Source organism: Micromys minutus (assembly GCF_963924665.1).
Source record: "Micromys minutus genome assembly, chromosome: 21".
NCBI lineage: Eukaryota > Metazoa > Chordata > Mammalia > Rodentia > Muridae > Micromys > Micromys minutus.
Window position 1 is genome coordinate 40,786,601 of NC_137956.1, and position 24,344 is coordinate 40,810,944.

At 53.3% G+C, this 24,344-nt stretch overlaps 2 protein-coding genes across 2 annotated transcripts; one reads left to right on the forward strand and one right to left on the reverse strand.

The window, feature by feature from the left end:
* Positions 1-374: 374 nt before the first annotated feature.
* On the forward strand, positions 375-6,404 carry PRSS50 (serine protease 50; the record flags this gene model as incomplete). The annotated part of the gene is given in 6 exon segments (XM_080934689.1): positions 375-623; positions 627-870; positions 3,426-3,588; positions 4,391-4,674; positions 5,662-5,828; positions 6,168-6,404. Coding segments are annotated over 6 exon segments (1,344 nt in total).
* A 1,786-nt stretch (positions 6,405-8,190) lies between these two features.
* TMIE (transmembrane inner ear) lies at positions 8,191-14,967 on the reverse strand (the record flags this gene model as incomplete). The annotated part of the gene is made up of 4 exons (XM_080934945.1): positions 8,191-8,288; positions 8,811-8,960; positions 11,986-12,103; positions 14,872-14,967. 4 exons carry the CDS (start codon positions 14,965-14,967, stop codon positions 8,191-8,193), a joined length of 462 nt encoding a protein of 153 aa, XP_080791071.1.
* Positions 14,968-24,344: the final 9,377 nt, after the last annotated feature.

The following is a 24,344-nucleotide window of genomic DNA, read 5'->3' on the forward strand; positions in this document are numbered from 1 at the left end:
GAGACCAGCCTGGGCTACATAGTGAGACCCTAATGAACACATTACTTTGCTTTATCGGTGCCCTGGGACAATGGCTTGAGCTGTTAGTACTCAAGGGGGAAGGTATGGACGCCGGCAGAGGGGAGTAGGGGTGGGCTTTCCTCTTCGCTGCTGGTGGAGATAGCACGGAAGCTTAGAAATTAGCTGAGGCGAGGCAAAGGGACCCAGAGGAAGGGCCCACAAGTCTGAGGAAAGACACAAGCCAGACACCCCTTGCGCGCCTTTGGCGGGAGCGCCCCAGCGAATGGCATCTAGGGGGCGCCACGCAGGCTGGGCACCAGAGAGCCATGAGACTTCCGATGGAGGGCGCCATTGTGGAGGAACCTAGAGGCGCAATGGAGCCCTGGTGCGGGGCAGGGGTCCGTGGACAGGGCCTTCAGGGTCCCCGTGTGCCCGGGGTATCCCGCACCCGCGCCCGAGCCTTTCTCCTGCTGTTGCTGATGCTGCTGTTGCTGCTGCCTCGGCGGCCGGCAGGTGAGCCCATCCGCCCCCAGCGCCCTCCCCAGCTCGCCCACCCCCAGCTCGCCCACCCCCAGCTCGCCCACCCCCAGCTCGCCCACCCGTGGCCGCCTCTGACCCGCTCGTGACCTTCCACAGGCTGCTTGGCCGCAGAAGAATCCTCGGGGACGCTGTCCACCACAGTCCCGACAGGCCCTGGAGTCTCCTGTGCCTCCAGAGGCATCTGTCCCTCAGGTAGGCTTCGCCTTCCTCGGCAGGCCCAGACCTCAGGCGTGACTCCACCGACCACAGTGAGTGATCGGAGCACTGCGGGCACTCCACCGACCACAGTGAGTGATCGGAGCACGGCGGGCACTCCACCGACCACAGTGAGTGATCGGAGCACTGCAGGCACTCCACCGACCACAGTGAGGGATCGGAGCACTGCGGGCACTCCTGTGTCCGGTCCTAATTCGGGCACTCCTGTGTCCCTTCCTACGATGGAACCCAGCCACCTCCCCTGTAAGTACTGTGCAAGAGAGGTCAGAGAGTTCTTACAGACTTTTTAATCCCTGAAGTCAAAGGGTTGAGGGATCAAGGACCCAAAGGACGAGTAGACAGAAGGGACCGTCCTTGTACAAGTGTCTACTGAGCACTGAAGCAGGTTGGGCCAGGACTAGGGCCTGCCTGCCTTCAGGGTTCTTGGCTTACAGGCCTTCCATCGTAGCGAGGTAAATGGGTGCAGGCTGAGGAAAGTCAAAGCTAGTGCCAGGAATGGTGAGTTGGGGGTGGCCGGGTACCCAGAGCTGGCTGCTGGCCAGATGTCTCTCTGGCAGCTGTAGGCCCTCCTTTAGCCTGGCCTGTGCTTTCCTCGGGTTCCCATTCCAGAACCCACAGCATAACTCCAAGAGGCCCATGTGTTAGACTTCTTGTGGGGTCTTCAGAGCCCACCTGGTGTTCTAATTTCCTGGCTGTTGGTGTGATAAAGCCACTTGGTGGGTGGGACGAGAACCTGAAGCAGATGCTTGCTGGCAGATCACTCACTGGATCATGCTTGGTTTGTTTTCTTATATAGCCCAGGTCCACCTGCCTGGGGATGGTGCCACTCCACGTAGGGCTGTGCCATCCTTAATTGCGCATCAATTAATTAGCAACAACCCTCACCCCCACCCCCATTGAATTTACCCACAGGCCAATCTCATTTAGACAATTTACCAGTGTGTAGCCTTTTCTTTCAGATGACTCTACGCTGTGTCTGCCGAGTCTGCAATTAAACCTAACCAGTGCACCTGTATATTTTCACATAAACAGTGGACTGTGGTTAAGACCCACATAAGAGATAGTTACCATCCTAGGAGTCAACGAAGTCACTTTAACTGCCTAGGAAAGTCTAGCAGGGGACATTGAGGTCCTGTGTGTGGTGCGCGCTGATAGTCTCTTAGCTGAGTATCATTTTAAAATGCTGTGGTGGACTGGGGAGATCATCACTCCGTGGGCAAGAGAGCTCTTACCATGCAAACAGAATGACCTGAGTTAAAACCCCGAGACCTATGTAAAAAGCCGAGTAGGTGTGGTCTCATGCTCCTGTAAACCCCAGTGGGTAGAGGCAGGGGAATGGGAAGCAGAGACAGGAGATTGCTGTGACCTCAGCACCCTACTGAGGAAGCTGCCAGTCTAGCGTCGGGTTCAGTGTGTTAGGAGAAAGAGCAACAAGTATTCTGGAAATTCTCCTCTGGCCTCCACAAGCACACAGCAGCATGTGTCTACCCATTCACACAGGAGTGAGAGAAAAAAAAAAAACGTGTAACACATGAATAACACCAGGCTCTGAATCCCATCCTAGCATTACAAATGAGCACCTAAATATACTTAAAGATATGTGAGTATGCTAGCCATGGCCCATTTACTTGGTTCCACAGTCCGCTGGTTTGTTTAGAACATAGTTAAGTGGAAATAACTGGGAAGCTGGACATGTTATCTTCAATTTCCTTTATTTTTATGCTTATAATTCTTTGCCTGCATGCATGCATCTGTGCTACCTATGTGCCTAGTACCTCTGGAAGCCAGAAGAGGACACCATATCTCCAAAACTGGAGCTATGGATGGTTGCAAGCCACCACGTGCCTGCTGGGAACAACTCCTATGCCTGTGCTTGGGAAAAGCAGCTAGTGCCCCCCTCCCCAAACAAAACAAACCAAACAGGGCTTCTCTGTGTAGCCCTGGCTGTCCTGGAACTCTGTAGACTAGAATGACCTTAAACTCAGAGGTTTACCTGCCTCTGCCTCACAAGTTTTGGGGTTAAAAGTGGTCTCTGATACCCCTACCCAATGAAGCCAGTGCTCTTAATAGCCAAACCATCTCTCTAGCCCCCGTTCTTGAGTCTTCACAACTTTTCCCACAGTGCCCTTTGCAGTTGGCACTCCCTTCTGCAGGAGGGTGCATCATGACCTAGAATCCTCACCAGCATTTGATATCACAAATACTAAGCTTTTGACAGACCGGTGTGTGATATAGCTTAAAGCTGGATAGCCCGAGTCCCATGGAGGCCAGGCAAACTCCCGTGGCTTTTGTTACGTTTCCTCTTTGGGATGTACCCATTCCCTCATACAGCCTGTTTTACTGTTGATTCACCCATTTTTTATCTCCCTGTGTCACAAGAGGGGATTCCCAGAGAAGGGGCAGGGGTCCACATTGGATCAAACAGGGAGAGCAGTCTACAATCAGATAGAAATACAGGTCTGGCTGAAACTTATTAGAGTGCTCTGGGGCCCAAGCTGTAAGAACAAACTGTGTCCATAGGTGGATGCCGTCATTTTATAGCAACATATAGAAAAGGTTGGGTAGCTACAGGTGAGGGGCTGGAGAGGCTGGAGGAAATGGGGACAGAGCCACATGATGTGGCTGGGTGAGCTCATCATCCTTCGTCAAACTCTTCTCTTTCTCTTTAGTCTGTGGCTCCTCCCACGAGCCAGACCCTACTCTCAGGGACGCAGAAGCCATGACTCGACGGTGGCCATGGATGGTCAGTGTGCAGGCTAATGGCTCACACATCTGTGCCGGCATCCTAATAGCTTCCCAGTGGGTGCTGACTGTGGCCCATTGCTTGACCCAGTAAGTTGGGGCCCAGGTGGGTGGGTCATACCAGACTCAGTCACTCTCCCAGGTGACTCATCAAGTAGCAATTGTGTCCCTGTGTGGAGCCCACAGAGCCAGGCCCAGCCTCACCCTCACCCCGAGCAAGGGAGGAATCGGCCTTTGACACGTACCCACCCTTTATCTTTCTACCTCCCCATCAGTCCTGTGCTGTCATTCTGTGGGTAAGGATCAGAAGCTCAGAAGGCCCTAGGTCTTTCATTCCAAGCATCCTCTCTTCTCTTCTGAGAGAGGCCCTGACTTAGAGCCTCTCAGGTGGGTTAGAGACAGGAAGATGGACATACCTTGTGTAGAGACAAAGGGGTGGCTGTGCCTATGTTCTGGGGCCTTCGAGTTCCTGAGAACAGAATCTGTGTTTCCCATGAGGACTGACCAGTGAAGGCATGTTCCCATTAGACTGGCTTGAGATTCAGACCATGGTCATTACATAGGGACCCCCTTTACCCTCTGAGGTAAAAAGTAGGAGAAAAACTCAGGTTTTCATTTGAGGAAACAGAGACCACTTCCTATGTGAACATCCCTGAGCAGGCCACGGCATTTCTCTGAATCTCCATTTTTTTCTCTTCCACACAACAAAGAGGACCACACTGTGTGTGCAAGACTCTATCATGAGGAACGGGCTGGGGGGGGGGGGTGGCTTGAAGCAGGAGGTGGCCCTGCCTGGATTTGCTTAAAGGGCCACAGTGTTGTGGAGGGCAGGATTGGGGGCTGAGGCGGGAGCCTAGAGCTGATGGAATACACCCCCATCCCACTCCTGTAGAAACCATGTTAACTATACAGTGAGGGCAGGGAGCCCATGGATTAACCAGACATCAGGAACCAGCTCAGATGTGCCGGTACATCAGATTATCATAAACAGCGGCTACCAATTCAAGCGCTACTGGTCTTGGGTTGGCCGGGCCCACGACATTGGCCTCCTCAAGCTCAAGTGGGGGCTCAAGTACAGCAAATATGTGTGGCCTGTCTGCCTGCCTGGCTTGGACTATATGGTGGATGATAGTTCTCTCTGCACTGTGACAGGCTGGGGATATCCCAAGGCTAATGGTAAGTCAGAGCACCACCTCCCATCCTTAGGGTGCATGGTGGGAGAGTGGACTTGGGTGTTGCTGGGGTGTCCCTCGGATGAACATTTCTGGAGTGCCTTTTTTAAAGAGCTGACTGACCTTGTCAGTGAACACATATGGTCAGTTAGGCCTCTGGGAACCACTGAAGTCTCAGGGTCACGAGAGCTTATGTAAAGAGAGCTTGTGTGAACAGAAGTGTCTTGAGAGCAGGGAGGTCTCAGAACAATAGCTTGTCACCCACACACAACTGTAGACAGTACAAGAGAGTCGGTTCTCAGGTCTCGGGTCTGCAAGACGCTTTCCAGAATGGATGCAGAAAAGCTGAACGTCTAGAAACGTCCACTCCCACCCCCTTTCCCTCCAGTGCCCCCCACCCCTGATTCCTTGTCGTTCCATTGTAGGAACAAAGCTCCCAAGACAGGCACATCCTCCCATGCTTAGCCAAGGGTTTTTTTTTTTTTTTTCTGATATGTTCTGGGAGTATCTACGCCCTTTATGGAGCCCCCAATGTCCTTCTCTGTATCTTTAGGGATCTGATTTATCCCCTAAACAGCCATTCCGTGGCCTGTCCTGGAATAATCAGAAGTTTCCTGTCTTCGGGGAGCTCGGGCGCATGTTGGGTGGGATGGAAGAGAGTGCTGATTAGAGGTGGGAGGGGGGTTAGGGTAGGGTAGTGGGGTGGGCCTGGGGGAAGTTAATGAGAAAGAGACCCCAGGGATGGCTTAAAAAAAGAAAGGCTTTAGCCCTGAGAGTACTCGCAGGCACTTGGAAGAAGACTAGCAGAGCCAAGAGGCCAGTGAGTGTGGACTATGTTCTGGCACCTCCATGGGAGCAACTTGGAACCTGCTGGCCCGACGGGGAAATAGCCCAGATATGGAGACCTCACTGTGGCCACTATGCAAAAGAGCCCGAGCCAGTGGCTATGGGCTAACCAATGACTAAACCTGATTGGGGACCTGTCCCATAGGCATATGGCCCCAGTTCCAGTCCCTCCAGGAGAAGGAAGTCTCTATCCTGAACAGCAGGAAGTGTGAACAGTTCTACCACAAGTTCTCCGGAATCCCCTCCTTGGTTCGGATCATCAACTCTCAGATGATCTGCGCCAGGGACAACAACAGGGAAAACTTCTGCTATGTGAGGACTGCTGTCTCTTGCTCGCCCATCCCAAGGGATGAAGGGGTGAAGGAGGCAGAGCTGAGGGCTGTGGAGAGGGAAGGGAGGGAGGATGAGAAACATAAGCAGGGGTGGGGGTAGGAGAGGATGGGGGATAAGACGGAGAGGGAGTTAGGTATGAAGTTACAATGATGGATTGTCCTGTAGGGGAGGAACTGTCAACTTTGTTCATACTGGGGGAGGGCGTATAGAAAGAAACTGGTGGGGAACATCTTAGGTGGGTCCCTGAGTCAGATCATGCCCCCCTCCAGACAAGGCTTCACCTCCCCCTGACCTGTTTAATTTCCTTCCTCCTTACAGGAGAAAACTGGTGAGCCCCTGGTCTGCTCTTCAGACGGCACATGGTACCTCGTGGGAATGATGAGCTGGGGCCCAGGCTGCAAGAAGGGCGAGGCCCCGCCCATCTTTCTGCAGGTCTCCCACTACCAGATGTGGATCTGGGACCACCTAAGTGGGGAGTCTCTGACCCTTACAGTCCCACCCAGGACCTTGCTCCTGGCTTTCCTTCTGCTCCTCATCCTTCTGGGCACTCTGTGACACTGCCTTGTCTCTCCTTCCTTCCCCTCCTCCTGAGTGCTGCTGTGGGTGTGGCACTCAGCCAGCAGGGGCTAGCAGAGATTAAACACTTCTTTACCCCATGTCTCCTCCTTTCTGAGCCTGCTCTAGTGGGAAGCAGGAATGCACAATGGGATGGGCACTTATACTGAAGAGTGTGGAGCCTCTAAAGGTTTGGGGTGGCTCCTGAAGAAAGCAGAGAGGGGTATATGAAGAGGCAGTGGCAAGATTAGGATGGGATACCCACGCTGAAGCTGGGGCTGTTAGACCTCCCTCTCAGACCCCTACATGGAGAGCGACATGTTCCTTCTGTGAGACTTGAGTGGGAATTGAACTCTCCGTGGTCTTGACTGCCTTCTGGCCGGTGCCTGGAACTCTCCAGAATATTGTTCCCAGAGCTGCATGCAGTACTGTGACCCGCTAGTCCTCCTTCCAGCCTGGAGAGATGCAGGCACATGTCCCACAGGCTGCACGCAGGGCCTTCTGCGATCCCTCTGCCCTCTCAGTTGTCCCTTCTCATGCCATCCTGGCGTGCTTCTGCATGTAGAATGGTTCCTGTGACTCCCAGCACCAGGTCTAAAGTGTCAGAGGCCCATTGAGAGCATGGGGTAGATTGGTGGACAGCTTAGCTTAGCTCCTCAGTTTCCCTCCCTGTCCACTTGGTGGGGGTGGGGTGCCTGTAACTGCTCCTCAGCCACTGGGCTTTTTTTCCCCCTTAGTCTGGGACAGGGTTCAGGGAGAGAACGTCAGACTTGTCTGAGGCACCTGTTATGAATTTTGTCACTTTCTACAGGAATCCTCAAGGGTCTGGCAAAGCATGAGACCGGGGTGGAGATTCACCTCAGATGAAGCTTTATATGTCTAGAAATGAGAAGTCACCCAGCTTTATTTACAAATTTTCTCAGGACACCTTTCTAGCAGGCTTTCCACTTGGAAAGTCTTCCCAGGGTCTCAGGTCCCAGGTCTGGGCAGAGCTCCTCATTTTGATGCTGGAAGCGCCTCGTACATCTCTCTGGAGCCAACCCCTCCGTGGCGTATCAATTACCTTCTTGGCAGAGATGTTTTTTTAAAAGTAAGGGGCATGGCAGAAGAGAATCCACACACCACTGTGTTCAGCAGGCAGATGGCTGACTGCTTCCTGGTGATCTGATAGAGTTCTGGCTCTCAGTCTCCTGCCAGCCCCTCAGTGGCCTCAGCTCTGTCTCACTGTTACCTTGTTTTCAGAGCTTGGCATCTGCCAGGTCAGGGGCTTTCCTGATAATGGGGCCACACTAGCAGCCAGGGACAGATTACCGTCAAACTTGGGGCAATCTCCTTGCTATTTGGGACAGCGATCTAGCTGTGTCAGAGAATCTCGCACGTCACAAGTCCCCCTCTATGTTTTTGAACAACCTGTTCAATCCTGCCATCCTGAACGACCAATCCCTGACTCCTTCATAGCCGCTTCTGCCCCTGGCAAGAAGGGTGGGACAGAAGCTTGTCAGGATGGGGAGAAGAGTTTGAGACCACACTATATCTATGGAGGGACAGTGGACCATGAGAAGTGCCCAGACTGCTGATGTGAAATGAACAGAGTCCAGGACGGACACTAGTGAAGTCTTGTCCCTACATCTTTTGGGCCGTAAGATAATGACCGTGGCCTTGGCTTCCCCTTGGACCACAGCCTCGGCAGCCCAATGTATGAACACCGAGTCCTGATACCTGGATCCGGGCCCTAACTTATGTTTCACGGCCTGCCAGCCTCAGCGGCCACCTCCAGGCCCCACCCTCACTTCTCTCCTTTCTTCTTCGCCTCCTTCTTCTCGTCCTCCTCAACCTTGATAGCCACCGTGTCCACGCTGTCCTTCTTCTTTTTCTTCTTCTCCTCTGAGGGGAGGGGGAAAGAGGCCAAGCCACAGTGGTGAGACAGGCAAAGGCTGCAGAACCTCCTCTCCTTTCTCTTTCGGATCTTTTTTAATTTGGGAATGCATGTGTGCGCATGCCTATGAGCGCAAACACGTGTGCGCATGCCTATGAGCGCAAACACGTGCGCGCATGCGTGGAGAGACCAGAGGCTGGACGTTGGATGTCTTCTATAGCTGTCTAATTTCAATGTGGGTGTTGGAGCGCCAAACCCAGGTCCTTGCGTTTGTATGGCAAAGACCTTACCAACTGAATCACCTCCCCAGCCCCCACACACAATTTTCCTGCCAGAAAACAGGCTCCCTATTTTAGTTGCCTGGCTCTGACCAGTTTCTGCACTCTGTTCTCCTGAGATAGTTCCCAGCTCCTCTGAGCCATCCACAATGAGAAAGCACAGCGAGACAGGTTCACTTGGAATAGTGGGCCTGAGGAAGTGGCTGGCTGCAGGGTCCAGAGCAGGCTGCAATTGGACCGGAATCTACTTACCTCCGGGGATTTCTGTGAGTTCGTTAAGGGGAGGCACGGTCTCCAGCTTGTCTGTGTACATCTTGGCTGCCTTTCGCTGTAGATACCGAGCCTCGATCTCCTTCCGTGTCCGTGGTACACGGCAGTTGAAGACACAGCACAGCGTGATGACTGTTTGGATGTCAGAGCAGGTTTGGCTGGGATAAGGTCTCAGCCAACTTGAGTGGTACCCAAATGCTAGTCCTGACTCTGTCTGCTTAAGCATGTCTCACGTCAGACTTCTGCAAAAGCCTAAGGTGACCTTTACACAGATGCACGTGGCCCATGCATCCTGTATAGTGTGTGGCTGTCCAGTTCTTAGCAACTTGGATATGAAGCCTGGGGTTTTCATTGTAGTAGACCACAAATTCTATAGCCAGTCTTGGTCTTAGTCTCAGTCTTAGTCTCTGATCACACTGGGTGCAGAGCAGGGTAAAGTGAGGGTCTTAGGTATAGCTCTAGCTAAGGCTACCTAGAATCACCCTGCGCTTCTGACCTAAGTGCCTCTCCAGCCCCCTTGTCACAGACAGAAGTGCCTTAAACACCCAAGGGTATGCCTACATCCTCTTCAGTCTCCCTGAGGACAATCCTGTCTAGGGAAGAAACTGTCCCAGGCATTTGCTGCTGAGGGAGTTATCCCAGGGATGTTTTTCTGGTTAAAGGCAATGCCACGTCAACTGGGCAGAACATGGAAGCTGGCCTGTCTAGTGATGGGCAGGGCAGGGCTGCCAGGACTTGGCTGGCTGGGCAGAGTTTATTTTTCTAAGGCTCCCACAATCTGACCACTGTGGACCCAGCCCCTAGGGAGGAGGTGGGGCCGGTTCTTATTATAAATAATATGACCAGACAGAACTTCCTGGCGGGCTACTGAGTTGCAGAAGGGCCCAGGCATGACAAGCCAGGTCTATTTTGAGGAAATGGATCAGACCTAGGTAGTCTATGGTCATCTTATTCAACCGAAGCTGTGCACCTTGAGCCAAATATTTTGCTTCCATTTGTCTCACCCAGACTTTAGAATGGGAGAAGCAATGGGATGGAATGAGTGGATGGATGGATCGATAGATGGACAGACAGATGGATGGGAGAGATTGCCCAGAAGCCTCCATTGCTGAGAAATGGATTGGGTTCCTTTGGGAGCCAGTGGCATTTAGGAATATGTTGGGGATGGGGTAGGAAGAGGCCAGCTACCCTAGAGCCCTAGTGCATGGTTCTCTGGGGTTAGGCCTAAGAAGACAATGATCTCTTATTACTCAGAGTGCTCTGCTTTGGTCTTATCCAGACTCCTGTTTTTCTCATGCTCCAGTTCCACTTTCTTGGGTCATCTATGCAGTCACCCAGTGACACCCTGAAGACCCTGCTTGTTAAGGCTCCATGTAGCCGGTGCCAGGTCCTAGGAGCCCAGAGCTCAGAAGAAGCCGATCAGGTAGCTGTTGGCAGCCAAACAAGGATCTCATACTGCCTGCTCATCCAAGCCTGCCCTACCTAGCCTGGCCTGCTTTTTTCTCTTCAAAGAAAATGAATAAAGATTTGGGGTCAAGTTCTGAGTCCCAGGACAGAGCTGGGGATTCTGGAGACCGCCCCCCCCCAGGGGAACTTGATTCAGCCTTAGTCCCGTCCCTGAGGGATTTCGGGGAGGAAATGCTCCACTAATACCTGCCTGAGCTCAAGCAGGCTGGGAAGCAGAGAAGATGGCTTCCCATCAGCATTCCTAGAAGCCGTGCTATGGTAGGTAGCCACCGATAATGTGCTCTGCAAGGACCTTCCACCTTTTTCCAATCTAGGGAATGAAGTTAGGGGTGGGGGACTGCTCTACAGATGACTTCCATGTGCCTTTTCAGTTAGAGTCTGTGCAAATTTCTGGTGTGGCCCCAGGCCTCTCCACCATTCTCTGAGAGCAGGGCCTGGGAGAGACCTCAGGTTCCTAGCTGATACCCTGGGGGTGAGGGGACACCCCAGAGGTGTTCTCTTCACTGCTTTGAGGTTCCTAGGGACACGTACTCCTTAACTCTGCCTCTTGATAACAAGGATGGTCTCCCTCCGGATACAGGGACTCTGGCTGCAGGTACACTGTTTTCTGGAGCCATCACTGAGCTGCCTCCTCTCTAGGTCTTAGCTGGGATTCCATCAGCTAGTTCCCCAGGTCTGGGAGAAGGGTATTCTCGCTCGAGGACACCTTGGGTGCCAGGAGAAGCCTGTACAGACCAGATGTCTTGAGAGCCCTTCACATCTGGATGTTTTTTCTCTGGTCATACAGATCTCCAGGCCATCCCTAGGGAGAGCTGCCGCTAGAAACTCAGTATCACTTTAGCTTCTGTTTTGAGTCCATTTTGGTGGCGCCCCACAGGTTTTATCTGAGACCTGGCATAGAGGCCAGCTCTCTCCAAGCATATTGTCCAGTCTCGAGATCCTTCCCAGCCAGCCTTTCTCTAGTCCACCACCCAGAAGACCCCTCCTCTAGGGGCTGTTATAAGTGGGGTGGGTTTCTTCTCTCTTTGCTCTGCCCTCCTTGCCCTTGTTTTGTGCCCTGGTGTCCCATCTAGCTTGCTCTTCATTCAACTTGTTGTCGCACCCCCCACACTGACCAACTTCGCAGTAGGGGAGGGGCGAGGGGGTCCATGCCAAGCCCATTGCATCAGTAAGGCTGGAGGAAAAGAGTGGACCCCTGCTTTGAAAAGTAGGTATGAATCATTTCTGGAAAATGGCACTTGGAGAGGTAGAGCTCAGGGTCTGGAAGCCGCATCTGCTCGGCGTCTGGGGAGCCTCTGGTGGAGGTTGGCCTTGCTGGGGCCCCTGGGTGTGGGCTCTCTGAATTGGCCAAGCTGCAAGAAAAGCATCAGGAGGCCAGCCATAGGAAAGATGACATGTCCTGGATTCAGTTGGAGTCCCCTATAATTAACATAATTGCCATGTGGCTGCTTCCCCGGGTCCAGCAAAAATCTTTGGGTCACCACTGGCCCGTCAGCCCTCCACAGGGACTTTGTGTGCGTGAGAAGGTGCCAGAGACCACGGTGGGCCTCTTGTGAGCAGAGTTTGAACTGCCCGGAATTGCTGCTCTGAAGCCAAAGAGTACGGAAGGGGCCCGAGTGGGGGGAGGGGATATTAGGAGGGCTGTGCTCCTCCTGTGGTGGGGTGGAGAGGGCAGGATATGGTTACTCACTGATAGACAACACGAACAGCGAAAAGATGCCCACCACGTGCCACAGGCGCATGTCCCAGAACACCACAGTCTCCTTGGTCAGTGGAGGTGGCTTGGGCTTGGGCGGGGCTGTGCTGGGCTGTGGGTCAAAAGAGAAAGGGGTGAGCCAGGCATAGGCCAGCAGGTTGGGATGGGGTCAGCAAGGACTCAGTCCACACGTTTTAGAATCCCTGAAAGGTTTCAGACATTTACAACCAATACCCTAGACCTCAAAAAGTCCAAGATTTAGAATAAAAGCAGCGATGAGAGTCCCAGACCGTGTCACCAGGGAGTTGGACCAGAAGAGTGGTTGGTGCTTGGGGAAACAAGGCTCAAAGAAGCAAATGTGGACAACCTGTCCTAGCTAGCTCTGATGGGGTCTCAGGACCAAGGCCAGAGACAAGGCAAAGCCTGTTTCTTGGGCCAGGTGTGCTGCCTGGTAGACTGATTTTGTTCTTCTCTCCCAGTAGAGCTCTACTGCTGGGCTACGTGGGTAAGACTCTCATACAGGTGGCCACACACTGGCTCCTGCCCCATGCCACCAGAAGGCTAGGCCTAGAAAAATAGTAGTGTAGCGCCACCAGGTGGCTAAGGTATGTAAGTGCGACAAAAGAGACAGGATCTGTGGGCTTCTAGGGGGCACGATGAAAGTTCCGGTCTAAGGGAACCTGGCCACAGGGTATTAAAAGATGGCATCCCGCTTTGTGTTTCTAGAAAGCAAGGGGGACACATCGCTGATCTGGGTGTTTTGGAACTATGGCTTTGTCTCGGGCGTGTGTTTTTATAGATGCTACGCTGGGGATTGAACCCGCGGTTTTGTGTGTGCTAGGCAAACAGTCTACCAACTAGGTTTCATTCTCAGCCTGTCCTGGGTGTTTTGAGGTTACGCGACTTTGTCCTGAGTGTCTACGGGAATATGGCTGTGCTTTGTGGAATAGGAGAGAGGCTAGATTTGATTAGAAAGAGATAGAATCCTGTCTCTGTCAGAAAGTTGGCTACGGAGCAAGGAAAGGGGTGAGACCGGGCATGTGTTCGATATGTCATCTCCTAACTGTTCAGTAAGGACAGTCTTGAAACGTCCTGGGAAAGAAAAGCCACCTGTTTCTCAACCTCTCTGCTGTTGCCACGCCCTCACTGTGGTCCATAAACACAGATAAGCACCTTCCAGGTGCCATGCCAGGTACTTCCTCATCTAACAACTGCCACCATGGGGATGGTGGTTCTCAGAGGGGATCTCGCTGATCTACACCAGGAGACCCAGAGTCACTGAGCCAAAGACTGGTTCGTGACTTCTCAGCTCTATTCTGCTCACTAAGAGGGACTAGGTCGGGGACCTGCCTTCTTCACTCTGGACCTCAGTTTCTCTCCCTGTGGTTGGAGTGGTGCCAATCTGATGGCAAAGCTATTGATAATGTACCACAGAATGGGCATTAGCCCTTGGTCCATTGGGAGGGAGCCAGCCCCTTGCAAGGGCTGGAAAGTGTTGGATTCATGGCGTATGGGGCCAGACAGGCACATATATGGGCAGAGGGCACATGTATGGTTGGAGCAATGTGTGTGTGTGTTCAGTTCCTAACTGCAGATCAGAGTTAAGAGCTGTGTCTGTGGCTGTTCCCCGTTTCTCAGGCCTGGGGTTCTGGCCTGACTGATTGTCTAACTGGAATATCCTGATTAGGCTCTTGGGTGGAGCGTAACGGGCAACAAACAGGCATCCTGTGGTAGGTTCAGAAGTACAGCCCAGTAGAAACGGACGGAGAAGAGAAATGGATCCCAGCCCTGCCTGGATCCCTGACGCTTCCTTAGCACACGGGCCTTGCGGTGAGATCTAGGCAGATGGCCTCCAAATGTGATTTCCTCTGCCGAGCTGGGAGGAGATGAACTCCTCAGAGTGGGGAGACACCTTGCCTCAGAACCGGCTTGCTTGTTGCCACAGCCTTTGCTCTGAGAACAGCTCGGGTCCTGAGCAGAGGCCTCAGGGCAGTGAGTGAGAGGCCCTAGCATGCCCCATGGGGCCCAAGCCAGCCTGGCTTCCCTTACGGGGGACTGATACCTGATTCGAACAGCCTCTTCCACACCACTGGTCAGCTGCAGAAGGGACACACTACACAGGGGTACAGGTATCCGTATCACGGGGTGTTGTCCTCAGACTCGCCAGTTCAAAGCTCTGTCTCCTCGGAACCCTGAGTGTGACTGGCTCTGTCTTCCATCCCACCCTGTCTGTTTCTTAGCAACTGCCTTCTGGGCCTCTACTCTGCCCTTTTGCCCCCAGCTCCTGACTTCTGAGTCTGTTCTGCTACCTCCTGTTGGGAAGGCTGCAGGTGGCCCTAGCCAGCCAGGCTCCTGGCCAGCTTGCTCCATCCACCCATCTTCTTCACCTCCTTTCTGGGCCGAAGTCTCTCAGCCCTCCCATTCTCTGTCCTTCTCTCATTATTCTCTTCCAAAGAGGAAGTTCCGCAACATGTCTGCTCAGAAGCCTTCCACAGTTAGAGGAGTCACTAGGACCTAGTTGGATCTTGCAGTCCCCGGGTCTGGCCTAAGGAAGGGAGAGATCCGGGTGTGCAAATAAAGGCCAGTTCCCCCAGCATACCCTAAATCCAGGGTCCAAATACCCCCCTTCTCCCCATCCTTTAGGAAAACAAAGACTGGGTGGCAAAACTGTTTCCCTCCTCCACACATGGACACAAACTCCCTGTGTCCCTGAAGTCAGAGGCTGTGCTCCACCATCAGACCAGTGACTCTAAGCGTGAAGGGCAAGGGACCATGTCACCCCACCGAGCAAGATGAAGGGATAGAGTCAGTTCCTCGCACCCGCCCGCCCCTGCCTCGATGGTGCCATCATCCCGCGCCCTCCGTGATGAGGTGCCTCACCTCTACCAGCTGCGTGGCGACTCCCGCCAGGCAAGCCCCCAGCGCGGCACCGCCCAGCGCCCAGAGCCGCCCGGAGCCGCACTGCCTCCCGGCCATGTTCTCCTGTTTGCCGCGGGCTCCGATGCAAGTCCTGAGAGCAGAGGGGGCTGATGCACTGAGCTACCAGGTGACTGCCCCTGGCCACCGGCGGGCGATGACGGTGGTGGTGGTGGTGGCAGCAGCCGCGGAGCGTTCTGGCTGCAGGCCGTTTGAGTCCGCATCATTTATTCATCTTGGGTGTCAGGTTCCCGGGATGCCACCTGCGCCATCACTACCGGGGTGAGGGTAGGTGGTGGGTGGCACCCTGCCTAGGCTATCAGACTTTTAGACCTCCCACTTCACTCCAAGGACACTGAGGTAGTGGGAGCAGGGAGGGAGAAAGGGGAAAGGTTTAGGAACAGGTTCTTGACCAACATATACCCTCCCCAACCCGTCCTTTCTCCCTTGGGCCTCAGTTTCTTCACTTGGGACAAGGGGAGGGGCTGAAATCGACTGATCTAGGAGGCCCTTCCCATTCTGACGTCCTGAGTTTGGGGGGAAAATGTTACTGGACTTGGGAGGGGGGGGGCAGAGCGGGCATGTTGCCATGGTGACAGGCACTGAGGGATATCCTGGACTTTCTGGGCTGGCTTCCTGCCCAGAGGCTGCTCTGGTCACCCTGGACACCAAAGCAGGAGGAGGGGAGACTATGGAGAACCAGGGATAGTATAGTTTGAGCTGGCCATATGTTGGTGGTGTGGAAGGAGTCCTGCTCCACACGGCAAGATCAGCCATCACGGGAGGGTTATTTTCTGACGCTGTTGAATATCCTGCAGTATAACCTGGGCCTTGACTCTAGCAGAACATTGAAATCGGTTCCCTACACTGCACCGTGGGCCTAACCCTGTGGGAACATTGACGACCCAGGGATGGAGCTTCTGAGCAGATGCGGAGGGGGAGGGGCTGCTGTCTTACAGGAGAGAGGGAGTTTGGAGATACCTATGCAGTAGTCCACCTCACTCTTCCATTTTCCTTCCTTCTTCCCACCATCACCCACCTGCTGAGTGCTAGGAGAAGCAGGTCCAGCATCTTTCTCTCACTAAGAACAGTTGTGGAGGCCAGGCTAGGCTGTGTGTGAGAGGGGTGCTCTTCAGCAAGACCCTTCCAACTGCATCTCCTAGGGCTTTATCCTGGATGGGAGGGATAAGGACACAGGCCTCAACAGGGAGCAGAAGACCAGTTGCCCTTCAAGAACTGCAGATGACAGGGCAGCCAGGAAAACGGATGCTATCTGAAAAAAAACTATAGGCCCGGTGGGGGTTGGGGGATAAGTCAATCTCAACAGTGGTTGGCAAAAGCTAGGGGTCTCTTCATCCAAAGCAAGCAAGAAACAGAATAAAATCCCAAAACAACACAGGATAAAACCTCTTCCACCGCCCCCCACCAAGGAATGCTTTTCTAACTAGAGCAGGAGCAGCAAGGCCTCTCTCTGCCTCCTACTTCCTCAAGCCTTGGCTACAGGCTACCGAAAGTCACAGGCAGCTGTTGGGGGAGGCAGGAATAATCACCCTCGGGGCATGTGCTTAGAGAGGCAGGACTGAACTTTGTCTGGGTTGTGGCACTGGGAAGACCATTGGTCCTCTCTGCCTCTGAGTTCCAGCCTGGGGAATGAGGAGTCAGAGGCTCTCACAGGGCTAATGGGGAAAGGCAGGGTACTGTGATTGTTGCTTTGAAAGCTGGTTCACCTTATCAGGACACATTGGACTGCTGCTCACAGGACTTCCCTTGCGGCTCAGACGTTCAAAGTTCATTCTGTTGGAAGAGGCTCAGCGTTTAGGAGCATTTGTTGCCCTTGCGAAGGTTCCAAGTTTGGTTCCCAGCATCCATGGGGTAAGTCTCAACCATCAGTGACCCCAGTTCCAGAAGGTGTGACACTTTCTCCTGAACTTGACAGGCATGTGGCGGGCATACAGGCAAATCATTCATAACATAAAACAAAATAAATTAACTTTAAGAATTAAAGTGCATTGTCTTGTTTGTCTGCCAAAAATATCAGGCAAGCCTGTGGCTCTGTGACAATATTCAGTTACCAGCACTGTGAAAATAGATAAAAATAAACAGAAAGAATCTATACACACCAAGAAAACTCTGACTGTTTCCATGTTACATTCTGTTCTACATGTATCTTATGCTTATGGTAACTAGTGGGATTTCAATGCATGCTATCAAACCTCTAAAAGAACTGCCAAAATGCTTTTAAAAAGCTGTACATGTATCTCTCTTCTTTAAATAAAGTTGTAAGAAAAAGAAAAAAGAAAAAAGAAACAGAAAGAGAGGAAAGAGAAGAGAGAGAAAAGCAGGCTAAGTCTCTGCAGGATCTCTCTCTCTCTCTCTCTCTCTCTCTCTCTCTCTCTTAATTTGGGAACTGCTACGTAGTTCAGGCTGACACCAGACAGGGTCTTTTTTTTTTTTTAAGAGAAATTTATTTATTTATTATATTTAAGTACACAACTGTCTTCAGACACACCAGAAGAGGGCATCAGATCCCATTACAGTTGGTTGTGAGCCATCATGTGGTTGCTGGGAATTGAACTCAGGACCACCGGAAGAGCAGTCAATGCTCTTAACCTTTGAGCCATCTCTCCAGCCCCCCAGACAGGGTATTGAACAGAGGTGATCCCTGTTATCCCACTTGCCTTTGAATCCAAATCTTTTTGTCCAATGCAAGTTCCCAAGATCCCCCTCTCATCACACAGGCATGCACACACGCTCCTGATGGATTCACAAATGAAAGACACACACACACGCACACACACACACACACACACTCGAGAGCGCATGTGGGCACATAATACTGTCATACTGTCTTACAGGCTTCAAAATCCAATTGACTGGGCTGGAGAGATGGCTCAGCAGTTGACCTTCCAGAGGTCCTGAGTTCAATTCCCAGCAACCACATGGTGACTCACAACCACCTGTAATGAGATCCGATGCCCTCTTCTGGTGTGTCTGAGGACAGCAACAGTGTGCTCACATACAATCAATCAATCAATCAGTCAATCAATAAAGCTTACTGATGCTGATGGCTGTGAACCCTGTCCCACAGTTGGTCACCTAACCATCAGTCCTTGTTTGTAAAAGAGGTACATGTCAAGCCATTGCTAAATGCTAGTCTTTATTGTCACTGTTGAAGGCCCTATGGAGTAAAAAGCAAAGCCATAGACCTCAGTTAATGAGTGCTCTATTGTTAGTCGTTAGGTTGCTTCTGGTTTTCTAATGAAAATGAAACTTGCATGCATTGTGGTCAGAATGCTGGCCCGTTGCTTTGTCCCCTCCATTTTCTTTCTTTTATCTTTTTCCCATTTGAGACACAGTCTCACTAGGTGACACTGACTAGCTTGGAGCTTGCTTATGTGAACCAGGCTGGTCTTGAACTCGAAAAGGTCTATCTGCCTCTGCCTCCCGAGTACCAGGTTAAAGGGATGTGCCAGCATGCCCTACAGCTCTTAAATTATTTAGTGTGTGTGTGTGTGTTGTGTGTGTGTGTGTGCGCGCGCCAGGAAGAGGTCAGAGACTGTGTAGTAGCTTCTCTCTTTGTAGTTTTATGAGTTCCTGAACTCAGTTTACCAGGCTGTCCAGCACTTGCCTGTTGGCCCTTTCTGGCTGAGCCATCTTACTAGATCTACCCTGTTCTCTAGGGAGGGAGGAATCCCAGGAAGGAGCTCTGGCCTTAGGCCTCAGAAATTGCAACATTTAACTCAGTCTCCTGCCTCTGGTTCAGGGCTCTGACCACTCTCTGGTATTGTGAGACTTCTTACCAGGCCTCCTCAACATGCCCCTGTTCCTCACCCGCTGGGCCCATCAAGGCTGGGGTGGGGGAGTTCTGGCTCCCAGGAGGAGAGCACCCCTTCCTGGTGGTGCCATATGTGCTGGCATGCTGACTGCTACTTGTCTCTCCTGTACTATTTTTATATCTGATGGGTTTCCTGTGGGGGCCAAAGCCAGCCTCCAGGGCCTCTGGGTTGGAAGCTATGGGTGGGGAACTGAGCTCGTGGACACTACTTTCCTGGAAATTGATACAATGGAACTCAAGGCTTCACTTTGGAAGCTGAGGGGTAGTGAATGGGGAACCCTCCACCCACCCAATCACAGAGCCAGGCTGGGATCCAGGCCACGGTAGACTTAGCTTGGGGTGGGGGTGGGAGGTAAATAGCCTGAGCCAATGACACAGCAGCTGGGTGTGCTGGGAGCTGGCTGTCCCTGAACTTGTTGGCCCTTAGCCCGACCCAAAATAGCTCAGGGCTGAGCCCAGCCTGGGTGAGACCTGTATGTGCATGAACTTGAACCAAGACACTGGTGTGTAGGGAGTGCCTTGCATTCAGAATGCAGCCCTGTGTGTCTGTGTGTCCGTCTATGCCCTTGTACGTGGATGCACAAGTGTCCATGAATGGTCTGCTACCCTGGACATGTGTCGCATAGGGGACCCACATTTCCAGTGGTGGAGGACCCAGGTGGCCAGGTTGAGTACATATCCTGCCACATTTCTCACACGGGGAACTGCATGTAAGCACATGCCATGTACAAATATGTGAGGGGCTAAAACAGGGGTCCTGTGATGCCAGGGGGCGAGGGTGGGGGATTCAGTAGATATCATCCTTTGGGTACCACAGGGGGTAGTAGCAGAATCCGGTCGGTCCTCAGTCAAGGACTAACTGGAAGAGATGCTGAGTAGGTCTTGCCTAGTGGCAGATGATAAAACAGGGAGTGGGGGATGCCTGTGAGGAGGCTGAGTGGATGAGGAAGCATCTCATGGAGGTAGCTGGGATGCCCCTTCCTTCCTTTCTGTGGAGAGCCTAGGCAGCACTGCCTCCTTTCAGATACTTGTGCAGATGAGGGAACCGAGGCTCAGAGAAGAAAAGGGCTGGCACAAGACCAAACCTTTCCAGTCCATGGCCTGCCCTGCCTGCCAAAAGGAGGCAGAGGTAGAGAAGTAGGCATCTGGGGGAATGGGGCTCCCTGGGGGGGCCCTGGGGGTGCACAGGAGAGAGTATTGAAAGCAGCAAAGCCGGGGCTGAGGTGTCAGCAAGTTCAGTACTTACATGGAGGCATGAGGAACTGAGTTTGATCCCAAAAACCCCTGTGAAAAACACTTGTAATCCTGTTACTGGGTTAGCGGGGACAGGCTGCTGTCACTGGTCTGTCTAGTGTGTGTAGTTAGGTGAATGAAGGCCAATGAGAGACCACCTCAAAAATAAAAGGGGCAGCACAGGAGGACACAGCCAAACACACGCGCGCACACACACACACGCACCTGCATAAATACATACACATCATACACGAAAAAGAGAGCCTGTAATACGTTTATCTTTCTTTTCTTTTCTTTTTTTAAGTATTTAAAAGAAAGAAAAGGCTGCAAGGAAGGAGAGGTCTTGGCCAAGTGTGGAGGAAAGAAGAGGCTGGGGAGGGTTCTTGAGGCCGGAGACCAAGTTTGGGGTAGGGGACTGAATGAGAGCATCACCCGTGGTGGGGTTACTGGGCAACAAACTCAGAGCCTGCTACTGTATGGCAGATTGGCCGAACTTAAATGCTCACCAGAAAGCAACACAAGAGAGCCAGGGCTGTTGAGGTTGGCAGGCCCCCTTCTCAGGGACTCTTAGAAGTCTCTCTTCTCTCTGGCAGGATGCATGGAGGCTATCCAAAACTTGGGTAAGGGGCAGGTGGACCATTCTTGCTCCCGTTCACAGCTGCCTCTTCCCCGGGGTGTCTCTCTGTGCTAAGGCTTGGAAGGGTTAGAAGCAACTCAGCCAGTTAGTCAGCTCCAAGAGGCCCGGTGCCACTGCAGGCGGAGGGGTGACTTGCTTCTGGCCAAAAGGGAGCCCGGCAGCCGGACAGCAGGCATCTTTGTTACAGGTTTGAACCATCGTCCCTCCTCCTTCCAAGAGTTTGGTTTGGAACTGCGCTGCTCTTTCCAAGGTCGAAGGCTTTGGCACAGGGAACTGGCCGGCTTCAGGCTGTACCCGGAATGAATGCAGGGGGCCTCTTTCAAGGTCACACAAAGCTGTAGCTGCTACCGAAGCGCGCCCAGTTCAGGGGCTGCGGGGTCATCATGGCCGACTGCTCTAAACAAGTTTCCTGAATCTCCCCAGGGCTCCTTCGTGGGTGTGTGGGGGTGAGGGTAGGGGCCCGGTGACCCAGTGGGGGATCCGCAAGATCTCAGAGCTACAGCCTGGGCAGAGTCCGTGAGTAAGGCAATCGGGGTGGCCTCAGACACCGCCTGCGGTCCCCGGATCGGGAGAGGGAAATAAGAGGCGAAAAGACAGCCAGGGAGCGATCCTGCGGTGCTCGCGGACCGGAGGGGAGCTTTCGCAGACTGGCGGGAGAGGCTGAGGAGGGAGTTGTAGGCTTGGGGACATTCCGAGGCCGCGCCCCGCCTCCTCGGAGACGCCCCCGCACTAGCAACACCTCGGGGCGGGGCGCGGAGAGGGAGGGCGGCCCGGCGCGGAGCTGCGCGGCCACTCGGGGCACCGCGGCGCACGGCGCAGGTAAGGGCTCGCGTCGGTGGGCGGGGTCCGCTGTCCCACGAGCTCTGCAGCGGGTGGGGGCTCCCGCCTCCTCCCGCTGCCATGGTCACGAGCCTTCCATCTTCGGGCACAGCTTCCTCCTCCCGGTCCCGTGGCCGCCCAGCTCTGATTTAAACGCAGCGCGGGGTCCAACCCCGCGGAGCAGTGCGGAGTGCGAGCGCAGTGCCCTACAGCCAGGTCAGAACCCGGGTGCGAGTGCACCACTCCGAGGGAGAGGCTGCCAGGAGCAGGTGACCTGGCTGGTTAGGGCGGAAGGACTGACAGGGAAGGTGTTGCCTGCTTGGGACGAGCGTAGCTAAATGTCCGAATGTTGGAGCAGAGTAGTTTGGGCAACCCCCGGGACTGACAAGGCGTCATGGCAGGCCGAGGAAGGGGAAGCGACCGCAGAGACTGGGAGGCGTGTAAAGCAAGAAGCTTGGACCCGTGGAGAGGCAGACACTGGACTGAAGACCCCAGAGGGCGGTGTAATAGTTCTGTGCACTTGCCTGGGGCAGACACTCTCTCCACACTGCCCACCAAGCATGTAGGTTGATTAAATGGGCTTCCAGCATAGTCCAGGAAAAGGCCTCCACAGCAGAAATAAGGACCATGCCAGTCTACACCAGGAAATACCAGAGTGAGTGCCATGCTAGGGTGCGGCTTAGGGGCCCGAGGGGCCAAGACTGGGTGAGGACAGGGAAGGCCCCAGTGACCCTGCTTGGGAGCAGTCTGTTGTGGACAGAGGCCAGGAATGCAGGGGAAAGGTCCAGCTACTGTTTAGATGGCCACAAGGACAATAGCTGAGTCACCTGTACACCCCACTTAACTTTTTTGGCCTCACCTGCCTGTTTGTGAGCATCAAGTCTACCTGGGGATGAGAAGGGAGGCTGGGCCCTGTAGGAATGCGCTGTGTACTTCAGTGAGTCACCGTGCACCTCTGAGCCACTTAGTTCTGGTGAGTCTGTTAGGTCTGAGCACTAGGCCTGAGCTACAGACAGTATCTCTAGACCCTCCTGGACTTTCTGTGCCTCAGATTTATCTCTCGCACAGCCTGCCACTAAGGACCCTAGAGTTGGCAGGAGGGAGAATAGGAGGAGGCCATGTGGTTGACCAGAGGGGTGTGGGATGGGTGCTGGGCCCAGGTCTAGAGAGGAGAATCCTCTTGCTAGTACACACACTCTCAAACACTGGTGTCTGGACTTATACTCAACAGCATGGCTTCTAGATGAACCCAGAGTTCCTAGCTGGGAGACTTCTACATCAGACCCCTAGCCTCAAGTGCCACCTTCCCAGGCTACCTTTACCATCTATGCTTAGTGTCTGCCCTTTCCTCTCGGTGATGGGATTCCCTGGGGGTGGAAATCCTTCTGGGGCCACAGACCCGACAGGTACTATAGAGTTAGCGGCTGCTAACTTGGGTCTGTTGGAACTTTCCAGGTCCAGTCTATGTGGCAGGATGTTCAAGGATGTGGAGCTCAAGGACCAGGTTCTCAGTGTCTCTCTACCATTTATTTTTTTGAGGGGCAACCCTGAGAGTTTGAAATGGCCTGATCTAGTTAGGTCTCTCTCATTTTCAGAGAGGAACGGGGATGGGTAAGCTGTGACGTAACAGGCTGAGATGGATTTCCTGTGGTTAGCAGGCAAGGTGTGGGCTGGGTACCAAGGTAGTTCAAGGTTACAGGGATAGACTTTCTGTTCTGTGACTATCTGGAAACATGGTTGAGCATCAGGGAGGTCCAGGTCACTCGACCCACCTCAGTCCCTCAGCTAGGCTCTCATGGTCAGTGTGAACTGAACCAGAGGCTCCCAAGTCTGTCCTCCCCACCCTCTTGTGTGTGTGTGTGTGTGTGTTTTGGGGGGGAGGAGTACTTTTACTGCCAGCAAAGATGGCTGCTGCTGGTTGTCTAGCAGTTTCCTTTTCCTGCCTCTCCTCTCTGTGCAGAACAGCAGCAGGAAAGGTGTGGCAGGAATGTCTGGGCCAGAGTTCTGAGGTCCCCGCCCTACTCTGTTCTGGAGCCAATTCTCTCGGAGTCCTGGGTTCTGCCGGGGACCTGTGATGTTCCTGTGACATTCAGGGGTTCCTTCAGGAAGATTGAGCCGCCCTTAACATTTGCTGGGTTTCTACGCGATGTCATCTGCCCAGCCTGAGCTACCCTGATGACATCTGACTCGCCCCAGTCTGCTAATTTCAAAAGTTTTCAGAGTGTCAGGACAAAGCTGGGGGAAGACACTTTAACTCCTCCCTGAGGTGTCTCTCACCAGTCAGGCCATTTGGACAGATGAACATCCTTGCCCAGTGAAGACAGCAAGGGCTTCAGGAGGCTTCGGCTAAGCAGGGCCACAGACAGTCCTACTGTGAAATAGGCTCAAACATACATCCTCACTACCCCTGCCTCATATTAGGATGCTACACGGCTGCTTGCTTAGAAGGTCCCTTAGTTAGGGCAGAACATTTCAAGGCTCCAGCTGATCTGCTTGCCTACCCCAATGACCTTGTTCCTGAGTGGGACCCGTCCAGCCGGCTCAATTTGGTTGGGGGAGGTAGACATGTAGGGGCTAGGCTCCTGTCCATGCTGAGTTTTCTTATTGCCTGGCCCCATCTGTCACCTGTCACCAGGTTTGTCTTGCTGAGTCTGCTGTTTGATCTTCTATGGCCTTGTTCTGAAACTCTCCATGATCTCCGGGGTTGTCTGAGGCAAAGTCAAGCTTGTCTGCTGGCCAATGAAGGTGGGCCACCCTCACAGGCCGGGCAGACACTCCAGTGAACTTTTTACTTCTCCACGCTACTAAGCTGCTTTCTCCCTGCTCCTTTCCTTCCCTCCCTCCCTCCCTCTAACTTTCCCTTGCTCCTTCTCCTTCCTCCTTCCTTTCTGACAAGGTCACAGTCTTAGCCCA